The sequence below is a fragment of the Microcaecilia unicolor genome, chromosome 10 (genome assembly GCF_901765095.1).
Source record: "Microcaecilia unicolor chromosome 10, aMicUni1.1, whole genome shotgun sequence".
NCBI lineage: Eukaryota > Metazoa > Chordata > Amphibia > Gymnophiona > Siphonopidae > Microcaecilia > Microcaecilia unicolor.
Window position 1 is genome coordinate 215831654 of NC_044040.1, and position 23527 is coordinate 215855180.

At 48.2% G+C, this 23527-nt stretch overlaps 1 protein-coding gene across 1 annotated transcript in view; it reads left to right on the forward strand.

Moving 5' to 3' along the window:
- The window catches only part of LOC115478595 (activated CDC42 kinase 1-like), a 70573-nt gene extending 48020 nt beyond the window's left edge, over positions 1 to 22553 (forward strand). Inside the window, 5 exon segments of the mRNA XM_030216069.1 lie at positions 3814 to 4008; positions 6530 to 6621; positions 10908 to 12337; positions 21907 to 22002; positions 22422 to 22553. Of these exon segments, the coding sequence (XP_030071929.1) occupies positions 3814 to 4008; positions 6530 to 6621; positions 10908 to 12337; positions 21907 to 22002; positions 22422 to 22553 (1945 nt within the window).
- Positions 22554 to 23527: the final 974 nt, after the last annotated feature.

The following is a 23527-nucleotide window of genomic DNA, read 5'->3' on the forward strand; positions in this document are numbered from 1 at the left end:
CAGTTTTATCAGATCCTGGGTGTGATCAGAGGTCATTGTTTTAGTAGCCACATCGGCATGTGCTGGTCATCCTCTGGCATGTGGGCTTGTTCTGTGCTGAGAAACTGGGTTGGTTCTCATATAGATTGTCTCTGCGCTTTCCTCACCCAGTAAGTTGTGTGGTACAAAGTTCCAGTTACTCTGCTGCAATTTTAATTTAATTTCGGCATTTCTAGTCCACTAAACCGTTGTTCTAGGTAGAGAACAAATGCAGATTGGGAAGCGCTTATAGCACCACTGGTGCCCAAACCTGGTCCTGGAGGTACCCCAGCCAGTCAGGTTTTCAGGATACCTACCATGTGCATGCAATATCTCATGAATATTCATTGTAGGTATCCTGACTGGCTGGGGTCCCTCCAGGACCAGGTTTGGGAACCACTGGCTTATACAATGAAAGTAAGAATTATATTACACTAGTAAAAAAAGGCCCGTTTCTGACACAAATGAAACGGGCACTAGCAAAGTTTTCCTCGGAGTGTGTATGTTTGAGAGAGTGTATGTGAGAGAGAGTGTGTGTGTGAGAGAGAGAGAGTGTGTGTGTGAGAATGAGAGTGTGTGCAAGTGCGTATGTGAGACACAGTGTGTGAGAGAGAGAGTGTGTTTCACACAGATACAGTGTGTGCGAGAGAGAGAGTGTGTGTGTGAGACACAGACTCTCTGTGAGACTGAGTGTATGAGACCAAGAGAATGTGTGAGTGACTGTGTGACACAGAGAGTGAATGTGATACAGTGTGAGATGTAGAGTGTGTGAGAGAGAGAGAGAGAGAGAGAGAGAGTGTGTGTGTGTGACAGAGATCTCCCCCCCCCCTCTCTGGTGTCAGGCCCCCCCCCTCTCGCTCTCTGGTGTCTGAGCGTTACTGCAGGACGCTGAGCTCTGGCTGTGCTTCAAGGAACTGACCAATCCTATTTAATAGAATGCACCTCCAACATTCTGAAGCCGAGAAACCTCGTGTGGTTGGTCACTTCTGCTTGTGACGAACCCGGAAATACGTGATGTCAATTCAGGAGATGGATACAGAGAGCAGGAATGCCTCAGCCATGCAGTCAGCTTCAGAATGTTGGAGGTGCCTTTTATTATATAGGATTAACATATGGCAACTTTGTGTGCGTGTCCGATCTAAGTATCACTTAGTAACTTAAAAAGGGAGAAGAGATTAATGAACTGGTTACAACTCTTGGTTGTCCTGAAAATTTCTCCATCGTTGATCACCTTCCATTAGTAGCTCCTTGGAATGTGTTCCTTAACCTCTTTTCTTTGCCCCTTGGAGTATGCAGGCAGGTGAGAGGTCAATTAGGTTGGGGTCTTTTGCGGTCCATAGCCAGGTTTTGATGGAAGCTCAGATAGTTCGAGGTTCGTCTGATCGTTATTGGTAGTGAGTTCCATAGTTGTTTGCCTTTTGTGTTGGTTGTTCTTTTAAGTCAGCAGATTTGGTTGATTGGAGGTACCAGTCCGATGTCTGTTAAGGGTCCGAGCACTCTTTGGGGTTGGTATATTTATAGGTAAGTAGGTAGTGTGGGGGCTATTTCGTAAAGACGTATAAAGACAAGTGTGGGTAGTCTGAATGAAACCCTGGCCAGGTGGCGTAATCAGTCCATCAGCCTCCTCCGGTTAGTTTGGCTGCAGCGTTTTGAATAATCTGTAGTTTCCTTAGTGACTGGGAGGCCTAAGTACATTATGTTACAGTTTGGGAGCAGAGATGTTGCAGTCGTGGTCTCTCGGGATCCCATATGGAGGAAGAGAGGTTTGAGGTGATCTGCTCAGTTTCTAAGAGTCTCGTCCAGATGTGGCTGAAAGGAGCTTTGAAGCTTAATGTGTAAGTCAGATAAACAGGAGCCTTTTGCGTCAGGAAGTAAATCTCGGCTCTTCGGTAAATATTTTTAAAATGATTGTGGCTGCAGTTTTCAGACTATTGGTAATTTTTCCTTTCAGAGAGAGCACATGTGTTCTTTCTCTGTGAAGTGAACAACTGAGCAATAGATTTGCCATAGAAAATAGATGGTCAGGCCCCACCTCTGTGGTCGCTTCTCGTAAACACAGCTAAAGGAACAATATTGGGCTCATTTTCGAAAGAGAAGGGTGCCCATCTTTCGACACAAATCGGGAGATGGGCGTCCTTCTCCCAGGGTTGACCAAATCGGCATAATTGAAAGCCGATTTTGGGCGCCCTCAACTGCTTTCTGTCGTGGGAATGACCAGAGTTCCCGGGGGCATGTCGGAAGCATAGCGAAGGCGGGACTGGGGCGTGCTTAACACATGGGCATCCTTAGCCGATAATGGAAAAAAGAAAGGCGTCCCTGACGAGCACTTGGACGACTTTACTTGGTCCATTTTTTCTTGCGACCAAGCTTCAAAAAGGTGCCCGAACTGACCAGATGACCACTTGAGGAAATCAGGGATGACCTCCCCTTACTCCCCCAGTGGTCACTAACCCCCTCCCACCCTAAAAAAATACTTTAAAAATATTTTTTGCCAGCCTCAAATGTCATACCCAGCTCCCTGACAGCAGTATGCAGGTCCCTGGAGCAGTTTTAGTGGGTGCAGTGCACTTCAGGCAGGTGGACCTAGGCCCATCCCCCGCTACCTGTAACACTTGTGGTGGTAAATGTGAGCCCTTCAAAACCCACCAGAAACCCACTGTACCCACATCTAGGTGCCCCCCTTCACCCCTTAGGGCTATGGTAGTGTTGTACAGTTGTGGGTAGTGGGTTTTGGGGGGCTCAGCACCCAAGGTAAGGGAGCTGTGCACCTGGGAGCAATTTCTGAAGTCTACTGCAGTGCCCCCTAGGGTGCCAGGTTCATGTCATGTCAGGGGGACCAGTGCACTACGAATGCTGGCTCCTCCCATGCCCAAATGGCTTGGATTTGGTCGTTTCTGAGATGGTCATCCTCGGTTTCCATTATGGCTGAAAACCAGGGACGACCATCTCTAAGGTCGACCTAAATGTTGAGATTTGGGCGTCCCTGACCGTATTATCGAAACGAAAGATGGCCGCCCATCTTGTTTCGATAATACGGGTTTCCCCGCCTCTTCGCCGGGACATCCTGTGAGGACGTCCTGAGGAAAACTTGGGCGCCCTGTTCGATTATGCCCCTCCACGTGTCCTTTAGCCACATTGAGGGGAAACAACTTATATAGATATGCAGTCTGTGTGCATAAATCGCTGTTTATCCTCTAAATATCATTACATTAGACAGCTGAGTGTTCAGGTGTTGATGGTGACAACATTAACTATTCCTCGAGGTCTGTCCCAGGCATTTATTTGTAGTTTGCCATTTGGCAAGGGAGCAACTTCCTTGTGGCTTGCGGTTGGCTGAGTTCCCACAGATTGCAGGATGTTTCTGTTGCTTTATCCCGGACCACAGGCGGAGGGCCCAGCGTGGCCAGTTCGCTTTAGAACCTTCTAGGTCATGGAATGAACGCACCATAAATCCTAGACTCACATGTGGCTTAAGATACCCATATTGCTCTGCCGTTTTTATGTCTGGTTGCTACGAGGAATGCGCAGCTTTTGGGACTAGGATTTAGCGCCTGCCTTTCTCGCTAGTTTCTGTCCGTCATGAGTGACGATCACTCAGAATGGTGGAAAGAGGACCTGGTGTGCTCTAGATACCTACTCGAATTGAAGAGGCAGCCCTTTTCTCTCTCCCCCCCCCCCCCCCCCCCAAAATCTAGTATCTCTTTGGGCATATGATCATTCAGAGTGGGTGACTATTTGGGGTTTTTCTCTTTTATCTTTGTCAGTAATAAAAGTTTTTTTGTTTTTGTTCCTTAGAGCTGAAAATTATTGGTGGAGGGGTCAGAACAAGCGGACCCTAAAAGTGGGGCAGTTTCCAAGAAACACGGTGACATCCGTAGCAGGTCTGTCAGCTCATGACATCAGCCGCCCACTCAAAAACAGCTTCATCCACACTGGTCATGGAGACACCAATCCCCAGCAGTGCTGGGGTTTTCCGGATCGGATTGACGAGTAAGAACCAGAGCTGTTACGTTGCGACTTCGCATTTAGCTATTTATGTTCCTGCTTGCTCTCTCTGTACATCTCCTCACTCCCTCTAGCTCTCTGTGTGCATCTTGCTCGCTCTTTTATTTTCTCTACTGGTGATTAGCTGTTATGCCTTTTTCATGTTTTGTCGTTTTATTTATTTTGGTTTTGTTGCTTTTCTTCTTTGTCATTTGTTCTTCCTTTGTCTGGGATTTTTGTTTCTTATTTTGGGTCTTTTACATGTTTTTTTGTTTTTTTTTCCTGCTGTCCTTTCTCACTTTTGCTTTTTGTCTCAGTTCGCTTTCTTTCTTCACCTGCCTTTCTCTTTGGGTGTCTCTCTGTTCCATTCTTAGTATTTTTTTGCAGTTGAGCGATTCCACTGGAAACCGAAGGGTGGTGCTCAATTGCACACCGTTATAATCAAACAAATAAACGGCGAGTGACCGAACTCACTCGCAAATGCGCAGTAAAGACCCTCTCTGTCCCGCCCCCGCGTCAATACGTGATGACGGGGGCGGGACAGAGAGGGTCTGTACTACGCAAGGGGAGGGACAAAACCGCCGTCGCTACCGCTTCCCCCCCCCCACCAAGGTCGCCGCCACCACTCCCCCCCCCCAGAGTCGCTGCCGCCACCCACCCTCCACCCAGGCCGGGCTCTCGCTCCGCTATAGAAACAGCGTCAACGCAGCACACAGCTCAGCTGAGCTGCCGTCGGCCTTCCTTCCCTGCCTGTGTCGGGCGGGACACAGGCAGAGAAGGACGGCAGCTCATCTGAGCTGTGTGCTGCTTTCCCGCGCTGTTTCAATAGCGAAGCGAGGGCCCGGCCCGGGTGGCGGGGTGGCGGCGACTCGGGGGGGGGGGGGCATAGCGGTGACCTCGGAGGGGCAGCGGCAAGCTCGGCGGCGGGGGGGGGCCTTGCAGCGGCGAGGAGAAGGGGCCTTTCAACCCCCCCCCCCCCCCCCCCCCGTCCTATACTAGCCCGTTTTTACGGGCTCAACGGCTAGTGAAGAATAAAAGGTGACTAACAGTTGAAAAGAAATTGCTTTTCCCAAATATTCTCTGTCACACCACTCACGTGGCAGACCTGCAGGCGCTTCTGCAAAAGTACATTGTTTCTCTATGGGTTACTTGCAGCCTTTGTGTATCAGAGCTTGACTGAATAGTTAATTTGAAGTTACATATCTAATAACAAAGTAACACATTACGCTGGCTGCAGCGGTAAGGACAAGAGGGAATGGAAAACAAAAATGAGGATGTTATAATGACTTTGTATCGCTCCATGGTGCGACCGCACCTCGAGTATTGTGCTCAATTCTGGTCGCCGCATCTCAAAAAAGATATAGTGGAATTAGAAAAGGTGCAGAGAAGGGTGACAAAAATGATAAAAGGGATGGGACGACTTCCCTATGAGGAAAGGCTAAAGTGGCTAGGGCTCTTCAGCTTGGAGAAGAGACAGCTGAGGGGAGACATGATAGAGGTCTATAAAATAATGAGTGGAGTGGAACAGGTGGCTGTGAAGCGTCTGTTCACGCTTTCCAAAAATACTAGGACTAGGGGGCATGCGATGAAACTACAGTGTAGTAAATTTAAAACAAATCGGAGAAAAGTTTTCTTCACCCAATGCGAAATTAAACTCTGGAATTCGTTGCCGGAGAACGTGGTGAAGGCAGTTAGCTTGGCAGAGTTTAAAAAGGGGTTAGATGGTTTCCTAAAGGACAAGTCCATAAACCGCTACTAAATGGACTTGGGAAAAATCCACAATTCCAGGAATAACATGTATAGAATGTCTGTACGTTTGGGAAGCTCGCCAGGTGCCCTTGGCCTGGATTGGCCGCTGTCGTGGACAGGATGCTGGGCTCAGTGGACCCTTGGTCTTTTCCCAGTGTGGCATTACTTATGTACTTATGTAAACATAATAACTATAAGGTCCACTGAGAGCAGTTACAGAGCAGTTTCCTGAGGGAGAGGCTGTGTAAAAAAATAAATAAATACTTTTCTTTGTCTTAAAGCTTTTGCCTTCTGGGTGTCATCTTCCTTGGGCACTCTCTCGTTCCTTAACTCTGCCTCTCCAGAATCTGTCCTGACAATTTATGGTTCCTCAAGAAATTAAGCGGAAGAGGGGCAGCATCAGGTCTCCAGAATCTGCGAGGGCCAGTTTACAGAGGAATAAATGTTACTTCTGGGACTGTTCTTCTTAATGGCGGAGCGTTGCAGTCTAGCGCCAAGATAGCGTGGAAGGTGACGGAGTAATGCGTGTGACTGGAGGCTGGATATAAGTCTCTAGCTAGTGGAACAGCACAGCTCTGTTCCCTGGGAAGCAAGGAAGGGGGGGGGGGGTCTCTTGTGAGATGACGGGGCCGTCTCTGGTTGTAGAGTCAGTATGTCTCGTGCATCTTTTGCTGCTGTTTTCACAGCTGCGCATTGTTGAATCTTTTCTCTTCTCCTTCCCTGATGGTCATGCTGCGTTTTTCATGTCCTGTTTTTGTTTTGTTTTTTTTCGTTACAGGTTGTACCTGGGAAATCCGATGGACCCTCCTGACATTCTAGGATTAGACCTGACTACAGCCAAACCTACCCAGCTCCCAGGGAGGGCAAAAAGTAAGACCACCCCTTTGCAGGCTCTTTCCCCAGCGAGAGATCTCCTGTGGCTCATGGAAAACTTGCCTTTTTCAATCCTTGTGTAATGAAACTATAGCATCCCTTCCGTAGCCACGCCAGCCGCCCGGACTGACAGCTTTCCATTTTGATTTTGTAAAAGTTCAGCAGATATGTTCATGGAATTGCTTAAGTTACTTATTGCTTTCCTTATTGCTTGCATGGCTTTAAGTTTGGGTTCCAGCACTACTAACTCTTTCATTCCTCTTCTCTTCATTGTCCTCACCTGTCCCTTTCCTTCTCGTGGTGTCTGCTCCACCTCTTGCTTTGTCCGTCCCTTCCTTCCTCTCACTGCCCCTCTCTGCTATGTGGCCTCTTTTTCTTTCAGGGGAGCCCCCTCCTCGTCCACCACAGCCTGCCGGCCTCGTTAAGAGTAAGTTTCAGCAGTTCTGCCCTGCTCTCTCACCTTGCTTTCTCTTTCCAGGTACAGGGTGTGCTGTGCTCCATGCTCTGACCCGCATCCAGCAAAAGGCTCGACAAAAGCAGTAGTGGGGAGGAGTGAGACTAGCTGCCCCCCTTGCAAAAAGAAGGAAGGGGAATATGAGTCAGCAGCATTGTGGGTTCCAGACCCGGATAACTGGAGAAGGCGGAAGTAGAGAGTTCCTAGTAACTGTGTCATCCCTTGCTTCATGTCTGGCTGGCCCAGGACAGATCTTTAGTGGCCGACAGGCTGGTGGGGTCTAGCATGTCCAGAGGGCACGTGGTTCTGTTAGACAGATGTAATGCCCCTAGTATGTGTCAGGCAGGAAGCTGGAAAACCACAGTCAGACCTGACTAAATACCTTGGAAGTATGACAGACAGGAGAAGTAAACAGCTATGAAAGACTGCCCAAAAAAGGCAGAGGCACCAGCCAGGTCAGCCTATGGATCAACAAAACTCAGCTGACAGTCCAGCCAGGATCATGGACCCTGACACATTCATTACATCACCCTCAGAAACCCCCAGTCTGTTTTCCTGTCCCCAAAACCTTCATTTTTGGCTTATAAAGATGGTCTTCAACCACCACACTTCTCATGGAGGAGTGGCCTAGTGGTTAGGTTAGGGTGGTGGACTTTGGTCCTGGGGAACTGAGGAACTGAGTTCGATTCCCAGCACAGGCAGCTCCTTGTGACTCTGGGCAAGTCACTTAACCCTCCATTGCCCCATGTAAGCCGCATTGAGCCTGCCATGAGTGGGAAAGTGCGGGGTACAAATGTAACAAAAATAAAATAGATACTACTGGAGATTCTACACGGAATGTTGCTATTCCACTAGCAACATTCCATGTAGAAGGCTGCGCAGGCTTCTGTTTCTGTGAGTCTGACGTCCTGCACGTATGTGCAGGACGTCAGACTCACAGAAGCAGAAGCCTGCGCGGCCACATTGGTGATCTACAAGGGCCGACTTCTACATGGAATGTTGCTAGTGGAATAGCAACATTCCATGTAGAAGAGTCTCAAATAGTAGCAACAGTGGAGGAGTGGCCTAGTGGTTAGGGTGGTGGACTTTGGTCCTGGGGAACTGAGTTTGATTCCCACTTCAGGCACAGGCAGCTCCTTGTGACTCTGGCCAAGTCACTTAACCCTCCATTGCCGATGTAAGCCACATTGAGCCTGCCATGAGTGGGAAAGCGCAGGGTACAAATGTAACAAAAATAAAATAGATACTATTGGAGATTCTACATGGAATGTTGCTATTCCACTAGCAACATTCCATGTAGAAGCCTGCGCGGCCACATTGGTGATCTGCAAGGGCCGACTTCTACATGGAATGTTGCTGCTATTGGAGATTCTACATGGAATGTTGCTACTATTGGACATTCTACATGAAATGTTGCTATTCCACTAGCAACATTCCATGTAGAAGGCTGCGCAGACTTCTGTTTCTGTGAGTTTGACGTCCTGCACGTCAGACTCACAGAAGCAGAAGCCTGCGCGGCCACATTGGTGATCTGCAAGGGCCAACTGGGGAACTGAGGAACTGAGTTCGATTCCCACTTCAGGCACAGGCAGCTCCTTGTGACTCTGGGCAAGTCACTTAACCCTCCATTGCCCCATGTAAGCTGCATTGAGCCTGCCATGAGTGGGAAAGTGCGGGGTACAAATGTAACAAAAATAAAATAGATACTATTGGAGATTCTACACGTAATGTTGCTATTCCACTAGCAACATTCCATGTAGAAGGCTGCGCAGGCTTCTGTTTCTGTGAGTCTGACGTCTTGCACGTATGTGCAGGACGTCAGACTCACAGAAGCAGAAGCCTGCGCGGCCACATTGGTGATCTGCAAGGGCCGACTTCTACATGGAATGTTGCTAGTGGAATAGCAACATTTCATGTAGAATCTCAAATAGTAGCAACAGTGGAGGAGTGGCCTAGTGGTTAGGGTGGTGGACTTTGGTCCTGGGGAACTGAGGAACTGAGTTTGATTCCCACTTCAGGCACAGGCAGCTCCTTGTGACTCTGGGCAAGTCACTTAACCCTCCATTGCCCCATGTAAGCCGCATTGAGCCTGCCATGAGTGGGAAAGCGCGGGGTACAAATGTAACAAAAATAAATAAAAATAAATTCTACACTGATTGCAATTGAGGGGCATAGGTACAGTTTAAGTTCCTTATTTTGGTGTTTTGGATCATGCCGGTTAATGACCAGAACTATCTCCATATGATAGACTGGAATGGTATGTTAGGTATTATTAGGAAAGGAATAGAAAACAAAAATGAGGATGTTATAATGCCCTTGTATCGCTCCATGGTGCGACCGCACTTCGAATATTGTGTTCAATTCTGGTTGCCGCATCTAAAAAAAAGATACAGCGGAATTAGAAAAGGTACAGACGAGGGTGACAAAAATGATAAAGGGGATGTGACGACTTCCCTATGAGGAAAGGCTAAAGCGGCTGGGGCTCTTCCACTTGGAGAAAAGACGGCTGAGGGGAGATATGATAGAGGTCTATAAAATAATGAGTGGAGTGGAACGGGTAGACGTGAATCACTTGTTTACTCTTTCAAAAAATACTAGGACTAGGGGGCACGTGATGAAACGAATTGAAGAAAATACTTCTTCACGTGTAATTAAATCCTTGAATTCGTTGCCAGAGACTATAGTAAAAGCAGTTAACAGTGGAGTTTAAAGGTTTGGCTATCTTCCTAAAAGAAAAGTCCATAGACCATTATTAAAATAGACTTGGGGAAAATCCACTGCTTATTTCTGGGATAAACAGCATAAAATATATTGTACTGTTTTGAGAATTTGCCAGGTACTTGTAACCTGGATTGGCCACTGTTGGGAACAGGATGCTGGGCTTGACGGACCTTCGGTCTATCCCAGTATGGCAACAGTTATGTACTTATGTGCTTGAAATTCTGAATGGAATCTTGCTACTCTTTGGGGTTCTACATGGAATCTTGATATTCTTTAGAATTTTAGAATCTTGCTAAAACCACAGAAAGGCAGGATATCAAGTCCCATTTCCCTTTCCCTATTTGACATTCTAAATGGAATATTGCTACTATGTGAGATTCTACATGGAATGTTGCTACTATTTGAGATTCTGTTGCTACTATTTGAGATTCTACATGGACTGTTGCTACTATTTGAGATTCTAGATGGAACGCTACTAGTGGAGGAGTAGCCTAGTTGTTAGTGCAGCGGACTTTGATCCTGGGGAAGTGGGTTCAATTCCCTCTGCAGCTCCTTGCCCCTCTGGGGAAGTCACTTAACCCTCCATTGCCCCAGGTACAAATTAAGTACCTGTATACAATATGACTGTAACTACAGAAAGGCAGTATATCAAATCCCATCCCTTTTCCCTTATTCTATGCATGTTCTTTGTGGATATCTTAGGTCAGCTAGATGGATTTGGGAAGGTCCGTCTTACCAGCTGTTTTGCTTCATAACCCTGGCTCGATCAAGATCCTTCATAACACACAGTGTTGACTTTTGTGTAGGATTTCAGCAGGGTTCCCAACTTAGCAGCACAGATGGCTCTCTAATCATTTCATTGAGTCCCATGGCTGTTGTCATAGAGTGGCACACTGCTGTAATAGAGCCGGGACAGCAGACACATGACAGACAGAAACTAGTACTTCCGAAGAGAGGAGCATATCTCGCTCCCTTGTAATAAAGCTCTAACCCAATATTTCTTCACCTCTCCACGCATGTACATGCATGACTTCCATGAGCAAGAAGCACGTGTGTAAAGCGTTCCTTGTGTCTGCCCTGTCTCTGAAATGTCCTTTCTGTGTTTCAGAGCCTTCGTATGACCCTGTCAGCGAAGAAGACAACGGCCTCACTTCAGGACTGAAGAAGCTGTGTCTGAAGAAACAGTTGCCAGTGAAAGGTCTGAAGCTTATTAAACCTTCTGCGCGGGTAACCGGCACAAAGATTGGTGATCGCCAGCTCTATGAGGGTAAAGGGACCGGTAACGAGCTCACACTCATTGACTTTGGGGAGGAACTGAGCCCATCTACCCCATCCACGGTTGAGGAACTTACTGCACCGACATTAGCAAGACTAGCAATGGATGCTTTCTCTTTGCTGGACAAGACACCCCCTCAGAGCCCTTGCAGGACCCTGCCCAGGCCGCTACATCCAACGCCTGTGGTGGACTGGGACTCCAAACCTCTGCCCCTACCTCCAGCTTATGACGAAGTGGCCCAAGATGAAGATGACTTTGAAGTGTCATCTATCAACAGCACCGATGTTCTGTTAGCTCAGAAGAGCAAGAATGAGCTAGTTGATCTTCAGCAAGCCAAGGAGAAGGGCGAAACAAACTATGGCTTTGTGTCTGAAAGTGAGAAGGCGTTTGACAAAGCTGTGCTGGACGATAATCTTTTTTTACCTCCCAAGGAAGGCAAGCAAGCCAGTTTCTCCCAAACAGCAGAGATCTTTGAGGAACTGCAACAAGAATGCATGAAGAGACTCAATGTCCCTTTGGCTGCTGCTTCCTTGGCATCCACTCCCAGCCCCAGTGCCTCCCAGCCTAATATTACCCTAACGCTGTCTGAGGATAAACCTCAGATTCCTCCTAGGATACCCATTCCTCCGAGAGCAACAAAAAGGAACGAGTTTGGACACTGGTCTGGAGATCTCTCTCCGGCGTCATGCGGGGAGGAGGACAGACCACCTCAGCTCCCACCTCGAGATGCATTTTCTCAGCCTACCTCTAGGACTCCCAGCCCCATGGCAATGCAGGTGGGCTCCCCTCAGCAGAGATCAAGCATGTGCTCCACCACCTCTCTAGGCTCGTATTTGTCCACCTCTCCTGGAAAACCCATGCCCACTACCCAGAGTTTTGCTTTGGACCCTAAGTATGCAACTCCCAAAGTGATCCAGGCCCAGGGCAAGGACAGTTCCAAGGGGCCCTGCATACTTCCTATAGTCAAAGATGGGAAAAAAGTCAGCAACACTCATTACTACCTGCTTCCGGAACGACCTCCTTATCTGGACAAGTATGAAAAGTTTTTCAAAGAAGCCAAAGGCCCAGAGGAGGTGTCTGCCAACAGGGTGGTCACCACAGCAACAGTCAGGCCCATGGTGCAGCATACAGACTACAAAGCAAACTTTTCCTCCAACAATAGCAACTCAGAGTCTAGGTGCTGCGTAAAGACCTCACACAGTCTGCAAAAGATTGTTTACGATGGACCTCATGAGATTGGACCCTCTGAAAAAATCCGACTGGTAAGTTTTATCCCACCTTCATTCTTGTCTTCCTGTTCACAGATAAAACCTTGAACTATGGCCCCCCCCCAGTTATTTCGAGATAATGCACATCCCAAATTAATGTCGCTTTCTTCTTTCCCATAAGGTGAAGGTATGTCACGTTGCTTGTGTATTACACATAAGAGCCAGGACCACTGCAAGGGTTTCTGGAGCCCCCCCCCCCTCCCTCTGCAAACTTTGTCCCCACCCCCACCCCATCCCTAGTCCTCCTCACTTGGGTACAGTAGGGTTACCATATGTCCGGATTTACCCGGACATGTCCTCTTTTTGAGGCCATGTCCGGGCAACCGGGCGGGTTTTGCCAGTCTGCCAGTTTGTCCAGCCTCCCCTCCCCTTACTTACTACTGCCCTAGTGGTCTAGTGACCTCTTCTGCCTTCGGGGCAGGAAAGAGCCACCACTTTCCTGGCCGGAGCGCTGCCCTGCATGCATCCTTCCTGTTCGTGATCTCGGCGCCGATTCAAAATGGCCGCCAAGAGTTGAAGTGACCTCGCGAGACTTCAACTCTCGGCGGCCGTTTTCAATCGGCGCCAAGATCACGAACAGGAAGGATCCATGCAGGGCAGCGCTCCGGGCAGGAAAGAAGAGGTCACTAGACCACCAGGGCAGTAGTAAGGTAAGGGGAGGGGGGTGACGGGGAGGGGGAGGGGAAAATGTGACGGGGTGGAGCGAGGGCATGAAAGGGGGGCGGGCGGGGGTGTGGAAGGGGGCAGGATGGGGCGTGAAAGGGGGTGGGGCATGTGTCCTCCTTTTGGGGGGACAAAATATGGTAACCCTAGAGTACAGCCCAGCCCCCCCCCCGCCCCCGCATTTCTCCTGTCCCTCCCATGGGTCCAGGCAGCACTTTTCTCCCCTCCCTTCCTCCTCCCTGGGGATCTCACAGGTTCCTGTAGCCGGCAGTGATTCACAGTAAGAGAGGCTGTCTCCCTGGCTTTTCTTCTACTGTGCCCCACCCTCTCTACTGCAACTTCCTGTTTTGATGCTAAACAGGAAGTTGCAGTAGAGAAGGTGGGACGCAGCAGGAGGAAGAAGGCCACAGAGACAGCCTCTCTTACTGTGAATCGCCAGCTGCAGGATCCTGTACATGAGACCTGCGGGGAGGAAGGTGGGAAAGGAGGAAAGGATTTTTTACTGAAGGAACAAAACTTTTGCCATTCCCGCAGGGCGGTAAAAAGTTCTGTTCCTGCATCTGCGGTGATTGTTGGTATGATGGCGCCCTGTGAAGGCCGGATCCCCCCCCCCCCCCCTTCTGCGCTTACTGGGTTGCGCCAGCCGTGATAAGAACCTACTTTCTTCTACAAGATATGTTTTCTTTGATGCTGAGTAACTACGATTGTTGATAGAGTCAAAAAAAACAGTTGCTTCTCGCTCAGACTCTGTGGGGTTGAAGCTGTTGATGTTGGAAATTAAGCTTGGAATTGGATTTTGATTTTCTGCTCTCTTAGTCTACCTTTCTTTTGTCTATTTTCTGCTTTGAATGTGAGACCCTCTTGTAAGCTTCGTAGTCTTCGCCTCCCTTATTTTGTGGATTAGGTTGCACGTTATTATTTCCTGTGTAATGGTGATGTATACCTATAGATTTGAGATTGTTGCTAGAAGTGCTTTTCTTCCAAGTTTGGTACATGTATTTTAAAATTATTATGCAAAAAAAAAAAAAGAACTGCCCTACTGGGTCAGACCAAAATAGCCCGGAATCCTCTTCCCAACAGTGGCCAATCCAGGTCAGGAGTATCTGGCAGAGTCTCGAAAAGTAGCAAGACTCCATGTTACCTACCCCAGAGATAAGCAGTGGCTTTCTCCAGGTCTACCTTAATAACAATTTATGGGCTTTTCCTCCAGGAATTTGTCCAAACCTTTTTTTAAAACCAGCTACATTAACTGCTTTTACTAGATCCTTCGGTGAACAATTCCAGGGCTTAACTGCTTAGTGAAAAAAAATATTCTTTTCCAATTTGTTTCAAATGTGCTACTTAGTAATTTCAGGGCACGTTCCCTAGTCTTTGTACGCTTTTGAAAAGCAGCGCAAATTAGTTGGCCTAATACAATGGTGCCTGATCTTACTACCTTGCAATAATTCCTGATATTATAAAACATAAGACTTCAACCAGGCCTTTAATGGAAGATGTAACTAACTCGTTAATCTCACTCATAGACACAAGGAGTGACTCGAGCTGCACTTACGGCAGCGGGACATGTTTATCCACTCCTGTCCTAGCTGAGATAATATTTAACCATCTCTCTGACCTCATGTGCAACTTTCTTTAAATTAGTCGCCTTACTCTCTAACTCCTCTTACTCTCTTATCTATATGTTCCATCTTTGCTTATACCCTATGCTGTCTATTAAATGTTCTATTACATATTGTGTTGACATTGTAAGTAGTATACTATCAGACATTTCCAAAAGAGAAGGACGCCCATCTTTCAACACAAATCGCAAGATGGGTGTCCTTCTCCCAGGGTCGCCCAAATCGGCATAATCAAAAGCCGATTTTGGGCGTCCCCAGCTGCTTTCCGTTGCGGGAACGACCAAAGTTCCCGGGTTCGTGTCAGAGGCGTAGCGAAGGCGGGACTTGGGCATGCCTAACACATGGGCGTCCTCGACCCATAATCGAAAAAAAGAAGGGCGTCCCTGACGAGCACTTGGACAACTTTACTTGGTCCTTTTTTTGTTACAATCAAGCCACGAAAAGGTGCCCGAACTGACCAGATGACCACCAGAGAGAATCGGGGATGACCGCCCCTTACTCCCCCAGTGGTCTGACCTCCCCTTACTCCCCAGTGTTCACTAACCCCCTCCCACCCTCAAAACAATTCTTTAAAAATATTTTTTGCCAACCTCAAATGTCATACTCAGATCCATCGCAGCAGTATGCAGGTCCCTGGAGCAGTTTTAATGGGTGTAGTGCACTTCAGACAGGCAGACCCAGGCCCACCCCCCCAACTACCTGTTACACTTGTGGTGGTAAATGTGAGCCCTCCAAAACCCACTGCATCCACATGTAGGTGCCCCCCTTCACCCATAAGGGCTATGGTAATGGTGTACAGTTGTGGGTAGTGGGTTTTGGGGGACTCAGCACACAAGGTAAGGGAGCTATGTACCTGGGAGCAGTTTATGAAGTCCACTGCAGTGCCCCATAGGGTGCATGGTTGGTGTCCTGGCATGTCAAGGGGACCAGTGCACTACGAATGCTGGCTCCTCCCACGACCAAATGGCTTGGATTTGGTCGTTTCTGAGATGGTCGTCCTCGGTTTCCATTATGGCAGAAAACCGGGGACGACCATCTCTAAGGATGACCATCTCTAAGGTCGACCTAAATGTTGAGATTTGGGTGTCCCCGACCGTATTATCGAAATAAAAGATGGTCGCCCATCTTGTTTCGATAATACTTGGATTTGGTCGTTTCTGAGATGGGCGTCCTCAGTTTCCATTATCGCCGAAAATAAGAAACGATCAAGTCCAAGGATGACCATCTCTAAGGTCAACCTAAATTTCCAGATTTGGGCATCCCCGACCGTATTATCGAAACGAAAGATGGACGTCCATCTTGTTTCGATAATACGGGTTTCCCCGCCCCTTGATGGGGACGTCCTTCAAGGATGTCCTCAGATAAACTTGGGCATCCCTTTTGATTATGTCCCTACACGCCATACTTTGTATTGTTAATTGAATATTTTTACTGCTGTAATTACCTATTGCTCATGTTTGATCTGTTCTTACTCTACACCACCTTGAGTGAATTCCTTCAAAAAGGTGGTAAATAAATCCTAATAAATAAATCCTAAATTCTGGATCACACCAAGGTCCATCAGACCAGCATCCCATCTCTGCCAGCAGCCAGTCTGGGTCCGTGTATCTGGCAGGGATACCAAGCAGTGGTTCTCCCGTGTACCTGGCCAGTCATCGGTTTAGACTTTTCCTCTAGAAACTTGTCCGTACTCCTTTAAACCCAGCTCCTCGACCACATCCTTTGACAAAAAAATTCCACAGCTCTGCGTGCCTCATTACTTCATCTGGTAGGGATAGACCAGTCTATCCGTGGGGAACCTGTTCACAGGGCTGCTGTGCTCTAGGGCAGAAGTTTGAGAGGGGTCCCAGAACCCTTTGAGCAGACTGTGTCTATCTCTTGCAGCTTCAGACGGGCTTGGGACTCCCTGTAGCCGGTGGGGCATAGAGCCAGTTGCCCTGTTTGCACTCCCCTAACACCAGCCCTCTTTGTTCACTTACAGATTTGGCACACCCATGCCATTCCTGTGGCTGAAGGACAAGACTAGCTTTCCCAGCGGTAATATTTTAACAGATAACCTACCCACGCCTTCCTGTTTTACAGGAATTTCTACTGCTGACTCTTATCACACTGTCATAAAATGCAGAGTGTGCCTGCATGTGGCCCGCCCCTGAAAAGCGCCCTACCTGTTTCTGACTCTGCTAGGATGTGCCCTGCCTGTATCAGGCTCTGCCAGGTTATATGATCAGAGGCTGCCAGAGTATAGGGGGTACATGTCCCGACTGTGAGGGCAATGTGGCCCCCCAAGAGGTAATAAATAGAAATAAAGCATAGAAAAGAATATACCTTTTTTATTGGACCAAATACATATTTTGATTATATTTCGAGGGTAACCCTTTTTCTTCAGAAGAAAAATTAGTAAATGATGACAGATATCAGAATATATAAGGGAAGGGTTTTATACTCACTTTGCACAGCTGCCCAGTGAAGGTTTCACTTATATATTCTGATATTTGTCTACGTTTGCTTATTTCTGATCTGAAGAAGAAGGGTTACTGTCAGACCTGTGAGTTCTTGTACCAAGTAGAGCGCTGTTGAGCCCGGTACTCGGACCAGGTTCTGCTTGGTGGCTGGACAACCCCGGTTTTCACCTGGGCTGACCGCCGTTCCCCAGAGGTTGAGCCCCTAGGTGCGGGCGGCCTGCAGAGCTTGCGAGATGGAGCAGGAAGCGGGATGATGAACATGACGGCCAGACAGGCAGCAGGCAAGAGAGTGATCCAGGTACAGGCAGAGTCAGTAGGCAGGCAGCAGGTCAAAAGAGTAATCCAGATACAGGCAAGGTCAGGAGGCAGGCAGCAGACAGCAGACACAAGAGTAATCCAGGTACAGGCAAGGCCAGGAGGCAGGCAGCAGATACAAGAGTAATCCAGGTACAGGTAAGGTCAGGAGGCAGGCAGCAGACACGAGAGTAATCCAGGTACAGGCTAAGTCAGCAACGAAGAACAAAGTAGAGGAGAAGCATACTACTGAGCAAGTAACACCTACCAAAGTTGAAGCCGAAGCAAGGAGTCTAGGGAGAGCTCAGCTGATAAAAGTGCTGGCGACTGACATCAGCAGGGAGAAGGAGCACAGCCATAGGACAAGAGCAGGGGAAGGAGGAACCGGAAGACCAATAGGAGAGAAGCAAGGGATGGACCTTTGGTCTGTCCAAGTATGGCAATACTTATGTACTTGGGATTCTGAATGGAATCTTGCTACTCTTTGGGGTTCTACATGGAATGTTGCTACACTTTGAACTTCTGCATGGAATCTTGTTATTCTTTAGAATTCTAGAATCTTGCTTCTCTTTGGGGTTCTACATGGAATGTTGCTACACTTTGAACTTCTGCATGGAATCTTGTTATTCTTTAGAATTCTAGAATCTTGCTGCTCTTTGGGGTTCTACATGGAATCTTGCTACTCTTTGGGGTTCTACATGGAATGTTGCTACTCTTTGGGGTTCTACATGGAATGTTGCTATTGTTTGGGTTTCTGCCAGGTACTTGTGACCTGGATTGGCCACTGTTGGAAACAGGATTCTGGGCTTGATGGACCTTCGGTCTGTCCCAGAATGGCAGTACTTATGTATCATCGTTCTCATTCTTAACACACTCATTTCCTCTCTTTCTCTTCCTCCTTTTCCTCTCCAGGCTCATCTCTAAGAGTCACCCCCCTCATAACCACCACCAAAGGCCCATTGCTCTCTCATCTCCCCCCCCCCCCAATTCCTCTTCCTCCTTCCACCAACATTCTTGTCCTTACTCTCCTTTCCCACTCCCCCAGCATCTGTCACTTGCCCCCTTCCTCTGCACTGCTGCAGGATCTGCCCTTAGCTGAACACCGCCTTCCCTTTTCCATTATGGTGCCTGCACCAACCATGGGAAGTTTGAAACTGATCATCAACAGGAAGTGTCTGCAGATACGTTTCAAACTTTTCATGGTACTGGCACCACAGTAGAAGATGGAGAGTGATGTGAAGCAAAGGGACAGGGTCTCCACATCTCTTTGGCTGCTTTCTCATTTCTGTTCTATTTGGTGGGCAGGAAGAGGAGGGGGAGGGGTGGGTTAGAGCCAGGCTTCCTGGGTGGGTAGAGAAAGCAGAACTGTCTGCCACGAAATCAGACACCTGGTGTTCTATGTGGATCGCCCACCTCCCCACCCTGTTGATTTATTTTGGTGGCAGTAAAAGGAGTTAGGTCAGCTAGATAGTTCAGTGGAAATGTGTTTAACTGGGGATGGTGTAGTGAGGTAGGACTGTGTGTGACTGGCTGAGGGGCAGCCACCTGGGTTTGCCTACTGTCCCATCCAGTCTCTGCAGCTCTGCTTCTCTCTCATCCAGGGGCGTATCTGCGTGGGGCCTCAGGGGCCTGGGCCCACGCAGATTTCGCCCTGGACCCCCCTACCGCTGCCAACTCTCCCCCTCCGTTGCTCGCCTACCTTCGCTGGCGGGGGACCCCAACCCCCGCCAGCCGAGGTCCGCGTCCTCCTGCCGCTGCCTTTAAAGAATTCCGTCAGCTGGCGGGGGACCCCCAACCCCCGCCAGCCAAGCCGAGGTTCTTTCATTTTTCCACTGAAGCTGGCGCCGACGAAAGTTTCTTTTGAGTCTGACATCGCTGCACGTTGTACGTGCAGGACGTCAGACTCAGAAACAGAATGAACCTCGGCTTGGCTGGCGGGGGTTGGGGGTCCCCCACCAGCTGACGGAATTCTTTAAAGGCAGCGGCAGGAGGACGCGGACCTCGGCTGGCGGGGGTTGGGGTCCCCCGCCAGCGAAGGTAGGCGAGCAACGGAGGGGGAAGGTTGGCAATGGCAGCGGCTGGGGGGAGGGGGATCGGCAATGGCGGCGGCGGCGGGGGGGGGCTATAATGTGCCCCCTCACTCTGGCCCTGGCCCCCCCTACCACCGCGGTTCAGATACGCCCCTGCTCTCATCCCAGTCAGATTAAATCTTGAGGGCTTGGTGCTCCACCTGCTGTCGTGTTGGGGAATAGCATCGCTTTATGTCACCAGTATCAGTTTTAAGGTTTTTTTTTTTTTTTTAAATATTTATTTGGATCTTGGCTCACACCTTTTTCAGTGCTAGCTCAAGGTGAGTTATGTTCAGTAGTAGGTATTTTCCTGTCTCTAGAGGGGCTCACAATCTCTAGTTTTGTGTCTTAGGCAGCGGAGGGTAAAACGACTTGCCAAAGATCGTAAGGCGCTGCAACTGGGGAAGAAGCTCTGAACTCTGGCTTCTTTGGTTCTCTGGCCATGAATGAAGGAGTAGCCTAATGGTTAGTTCAGTGGCCTGAGAGCCCAGGTAACCAGGCTTGATTCCCACAGTAGCTCCTTGTGACTCTGGGCAAGTCACTTAGTACATGAGTACATAAGAATTGCCACACTGGGACAGACCAAAGGTCCATCAAGCCCAGCATCCTGTTTCCAAAAGTGGCCAATCCAGGTCACAAATACCTGGCAGAAAAACAAAGAATAGCAACATTCCATGTAGAACCCCAATGAGAAGCAAGATTCTAGAATTCTAAAGAATAACAAGATTCCATGCAGAAGTTCAAAGTGTAGCAACATTCCATGTAGAACCCCAAAGAGCAGCAAGATTCTAGAATTCTAAAGAATAACAAGATTCCATGCAGAAGTTCAAAGTGTAGCAACATTCCATGTAGAACCCCAAAGAGTAGCAAGATTCCATTCAGAATCCCAAGCACTTAAGTACATAAGTGTTGCCATACTGGGACAGACCAAAGGTCCATCAAGCCCAGCATCCTGTTTCCGACAGTGGCCAATCCAGGTCCATTGTGCCAGGTATAAATAAGTGAAATCCAATAAAATTTATATGGAAATATAATATTTGATTTTAACAAAATGTTTCTAAAAAGCAAGGAAAAGACCTCAAAACGCCCGACTGCTTACTTTCAGTTTTCAGCGGCTTTAACTGGGGGCGTGGTGTTCATCACTGGTCATAAAAACCTTGCTTGGAAAGAATTATTTTAACTGTTAATTTATTTCCAAATAGATTTTAACAATTTTGCTCTTTTTGCAAGAATTTTTTTTTTTAATATATTGATAATATCAATGCTAACTTCAAATTTTCTTTGGTTCATGAAAACCTTCACTGATTCTTATGAAGTGCTCTAAAGCAGCTTTACAAAGATAAAGTAAAGTCGAGCACCAAAAAAAAAATTCTTGCAAAAAGAGCAGGACGTCAGACTCACAGAAGCAGAAGCCTGCGCAGCCACACTGGTGATCTGCAAGGGCCGACTTCTACATGGAATGTTGCTAGTGGAATAGCAACATTCCATGTAGAATCTCAAATAGTAGCAACAGTGGAGGAGTGGCCTAGTGGTTAGGGTGGTGGACTTTGGTCCTGGGGAACTGAGGAACTGAGTTCAATTCCCACTTCAGGCACAGGCAGCTCCTTGTGACTCTGGGCAAATCACTTAACCCTCCATTGCCCCATGTAAGCCGCATTGAGCCTGCCATGAGTGGGAAAGCGCAGGGTACAAATGTAACAAAAATAGCCAAGCCTGGGGTAGAACTGGACCACTGCAAGCCAACCCCTTCCCCTCGCACTGCTGTTCCCGCCCTCCCACCCCTTTACTCTTCTGTATTTGCCTCCAAAGGGGGAGCCAGGGTGCTGGCAAGCCATTTCCTGTTCCTGTCTGTGCCGGGAGTGAGGACCTGGATGATTGCATTAACGCAATATCACGCTAATGCAATTCTCCTGGTCCTGGGTGACATGCAGGAGGCAGGGGGAGACAGACCCGGAAGCAGGCAGCAAGAGGAAGCTTGCCGGCATCAGGCCCGGGCCCCCACCTTGGAGTCCGGGCCCAGGGAGTTTTGCCCCTTCCCTGCACCCCCTCTTGGCAGCCCTGGTTCTTAACTAGTAACGTAGGATTTTTGCTTAAACTTGATGAAGAGATATGACCTCAGCTTCTCCAATTCCAAGCACTATTTAAAAGAGCTCCATTCAGCTGCAGTCACTAGACAGGTTTCAGGCTTACGTGTGCAAAATGCTTGTTCATGGCGTCAGGGTTGTTCCAGCACCAGTAAGGATGCGTGATGATCTGGGGGTTCTTGGGGAAGATGTGATCAGCATTCACGTGAGAGTCTTACACATAGATCTGCCCCCCCCCCCCCCCCCCCCCCCCGAATCCTGAGGTTTTTTTTTCTCTTCCACATACCTCGTGTAGTGCACTGTGTACAGCGACACCACCTCTGTTGTCAGCTTCGCTTTAGCTAAGGTCGTTCTTGTCTGTGTGAACTTCAGGTCCAGAGGACAGTCCATGGAGTGACCACCGAGGAGTGCCAGACGGCCTTGCAGAACCATGGCTGGAGCGTGCAGAAAGCTGTCCAGTACTTAAAGGTGAGCAGGCCTGCGGGCAAAGGATCTAGGCGTTGATTCTGCAGATCAGATGGCATATTTACACATCTAGTTAGGTTTTTGTTTGTTTCTGTTTTTTATTAATTTGCTTGAGAGAGGAGATAAATATTACAGATGGAGCATGCTGACAGGGGCCCAACCCATATCACAGAACATTTGAGTAGTCCAGTGATTCCCAAGCCTGTCCTGGGAGAACCCCAGCCAGTCAGGTTTTCAGGATATCCATAATGAATATTCATGAGATCAGTTTGCATACACTACCTCCTTGGTATGCAGATCTTTCATACATATTCTCTGTGGATATGCTGGAAACCTCTTTGGCTGGAGTTCCCCCCAGGACGGGTTTGGGAACCCCTGGTGATAGAAACCCGCTGATACCTGTACTGGTTTCTTCCTTTCAGGTGGAGCAGCTCTTTTGCCTGGGCCTGAAGACCAGGATGGAATGTCAGAAAGTTCTTGAGATGTTCGATTGGAACCTGGAGCTGGCCAGCGCCCACCTGCTGGAGTCCTACAGTACAAGCAGACAGAAGTAGGAACGCCCACCTTGCTATCCTCAACTTTGTTCCTTTGTGTTTGTAGAGGTTCCTGTCTGTGTGGAGCAGTGTCTCCTCTTTCAGAGGTTAACATGCTAAATCCCCTGCTGCCAGCCTCATAAGTGCATAAGTATTGCCATACTGGGACAGACCGAAGGTCCATCAAGCCCAGCATCCTGTTTTCAACAGTGGCCAATCCAGGTCACAAATACCTGGCCAGATCCCAAAAAAGTACAAAACATTTTATGCTGCTTATCCCAGAAATAAGCAGTAGATTTTCCCCAAGTCCGTTTTAATAATGGTGTATGGATTTTTCCTTTAGGAAGCCATCCAAGCCTTTTTTTTAAACCCTGCTAAGCTAACTGCCTTTACTACATTCTCTGGCAACGAATTCCAGAGTTTAATTACCCGTTGAGTGAAGGAAAATTTTCTCAGATTCGTTTTAAATGTACTACTTTGTAGCTTCATTGAATGCCTCCTAGTCCTAGTATTTTTGTCTCTGATTCTTTGAATTTGATGTCGTTTCACTGCATATTCTCAGAGAACAGGGACAGTTTAATAAAATGGATTTGTTTTAAACAAACTTTTGGGCCTGGGGCACAGGACATGTGAGTCCATTTGCTAGTGATGGCGGCTGTCACTATTAATTTTCACCTCTGGCTCACTGATTGTCCTGCTCACTCTGGGAAGTTTCAGCCCAGTTGTGCAGTCCTGCCTTTAATTAAAATCAGGGCGAAATGAAAACAGGTTTCTCTCTCCTGTGTCGCTGATTGTTTTAACCCAGAAACAGATAAATATGTTTACTTTTTTGGTTCTTTGCAGACGATGATAACCATTCCTGGACAGCTGGATATATGTCAGGGGCAGAGGGGACCTTCCCCCTCCCCACCCCAGGAGCTTCAGGGTGGATGGAGAACTGATCGGTCCTGCTGCTGAACTTATAATGACCAAGGAAACATCCAAATACCTGTGAG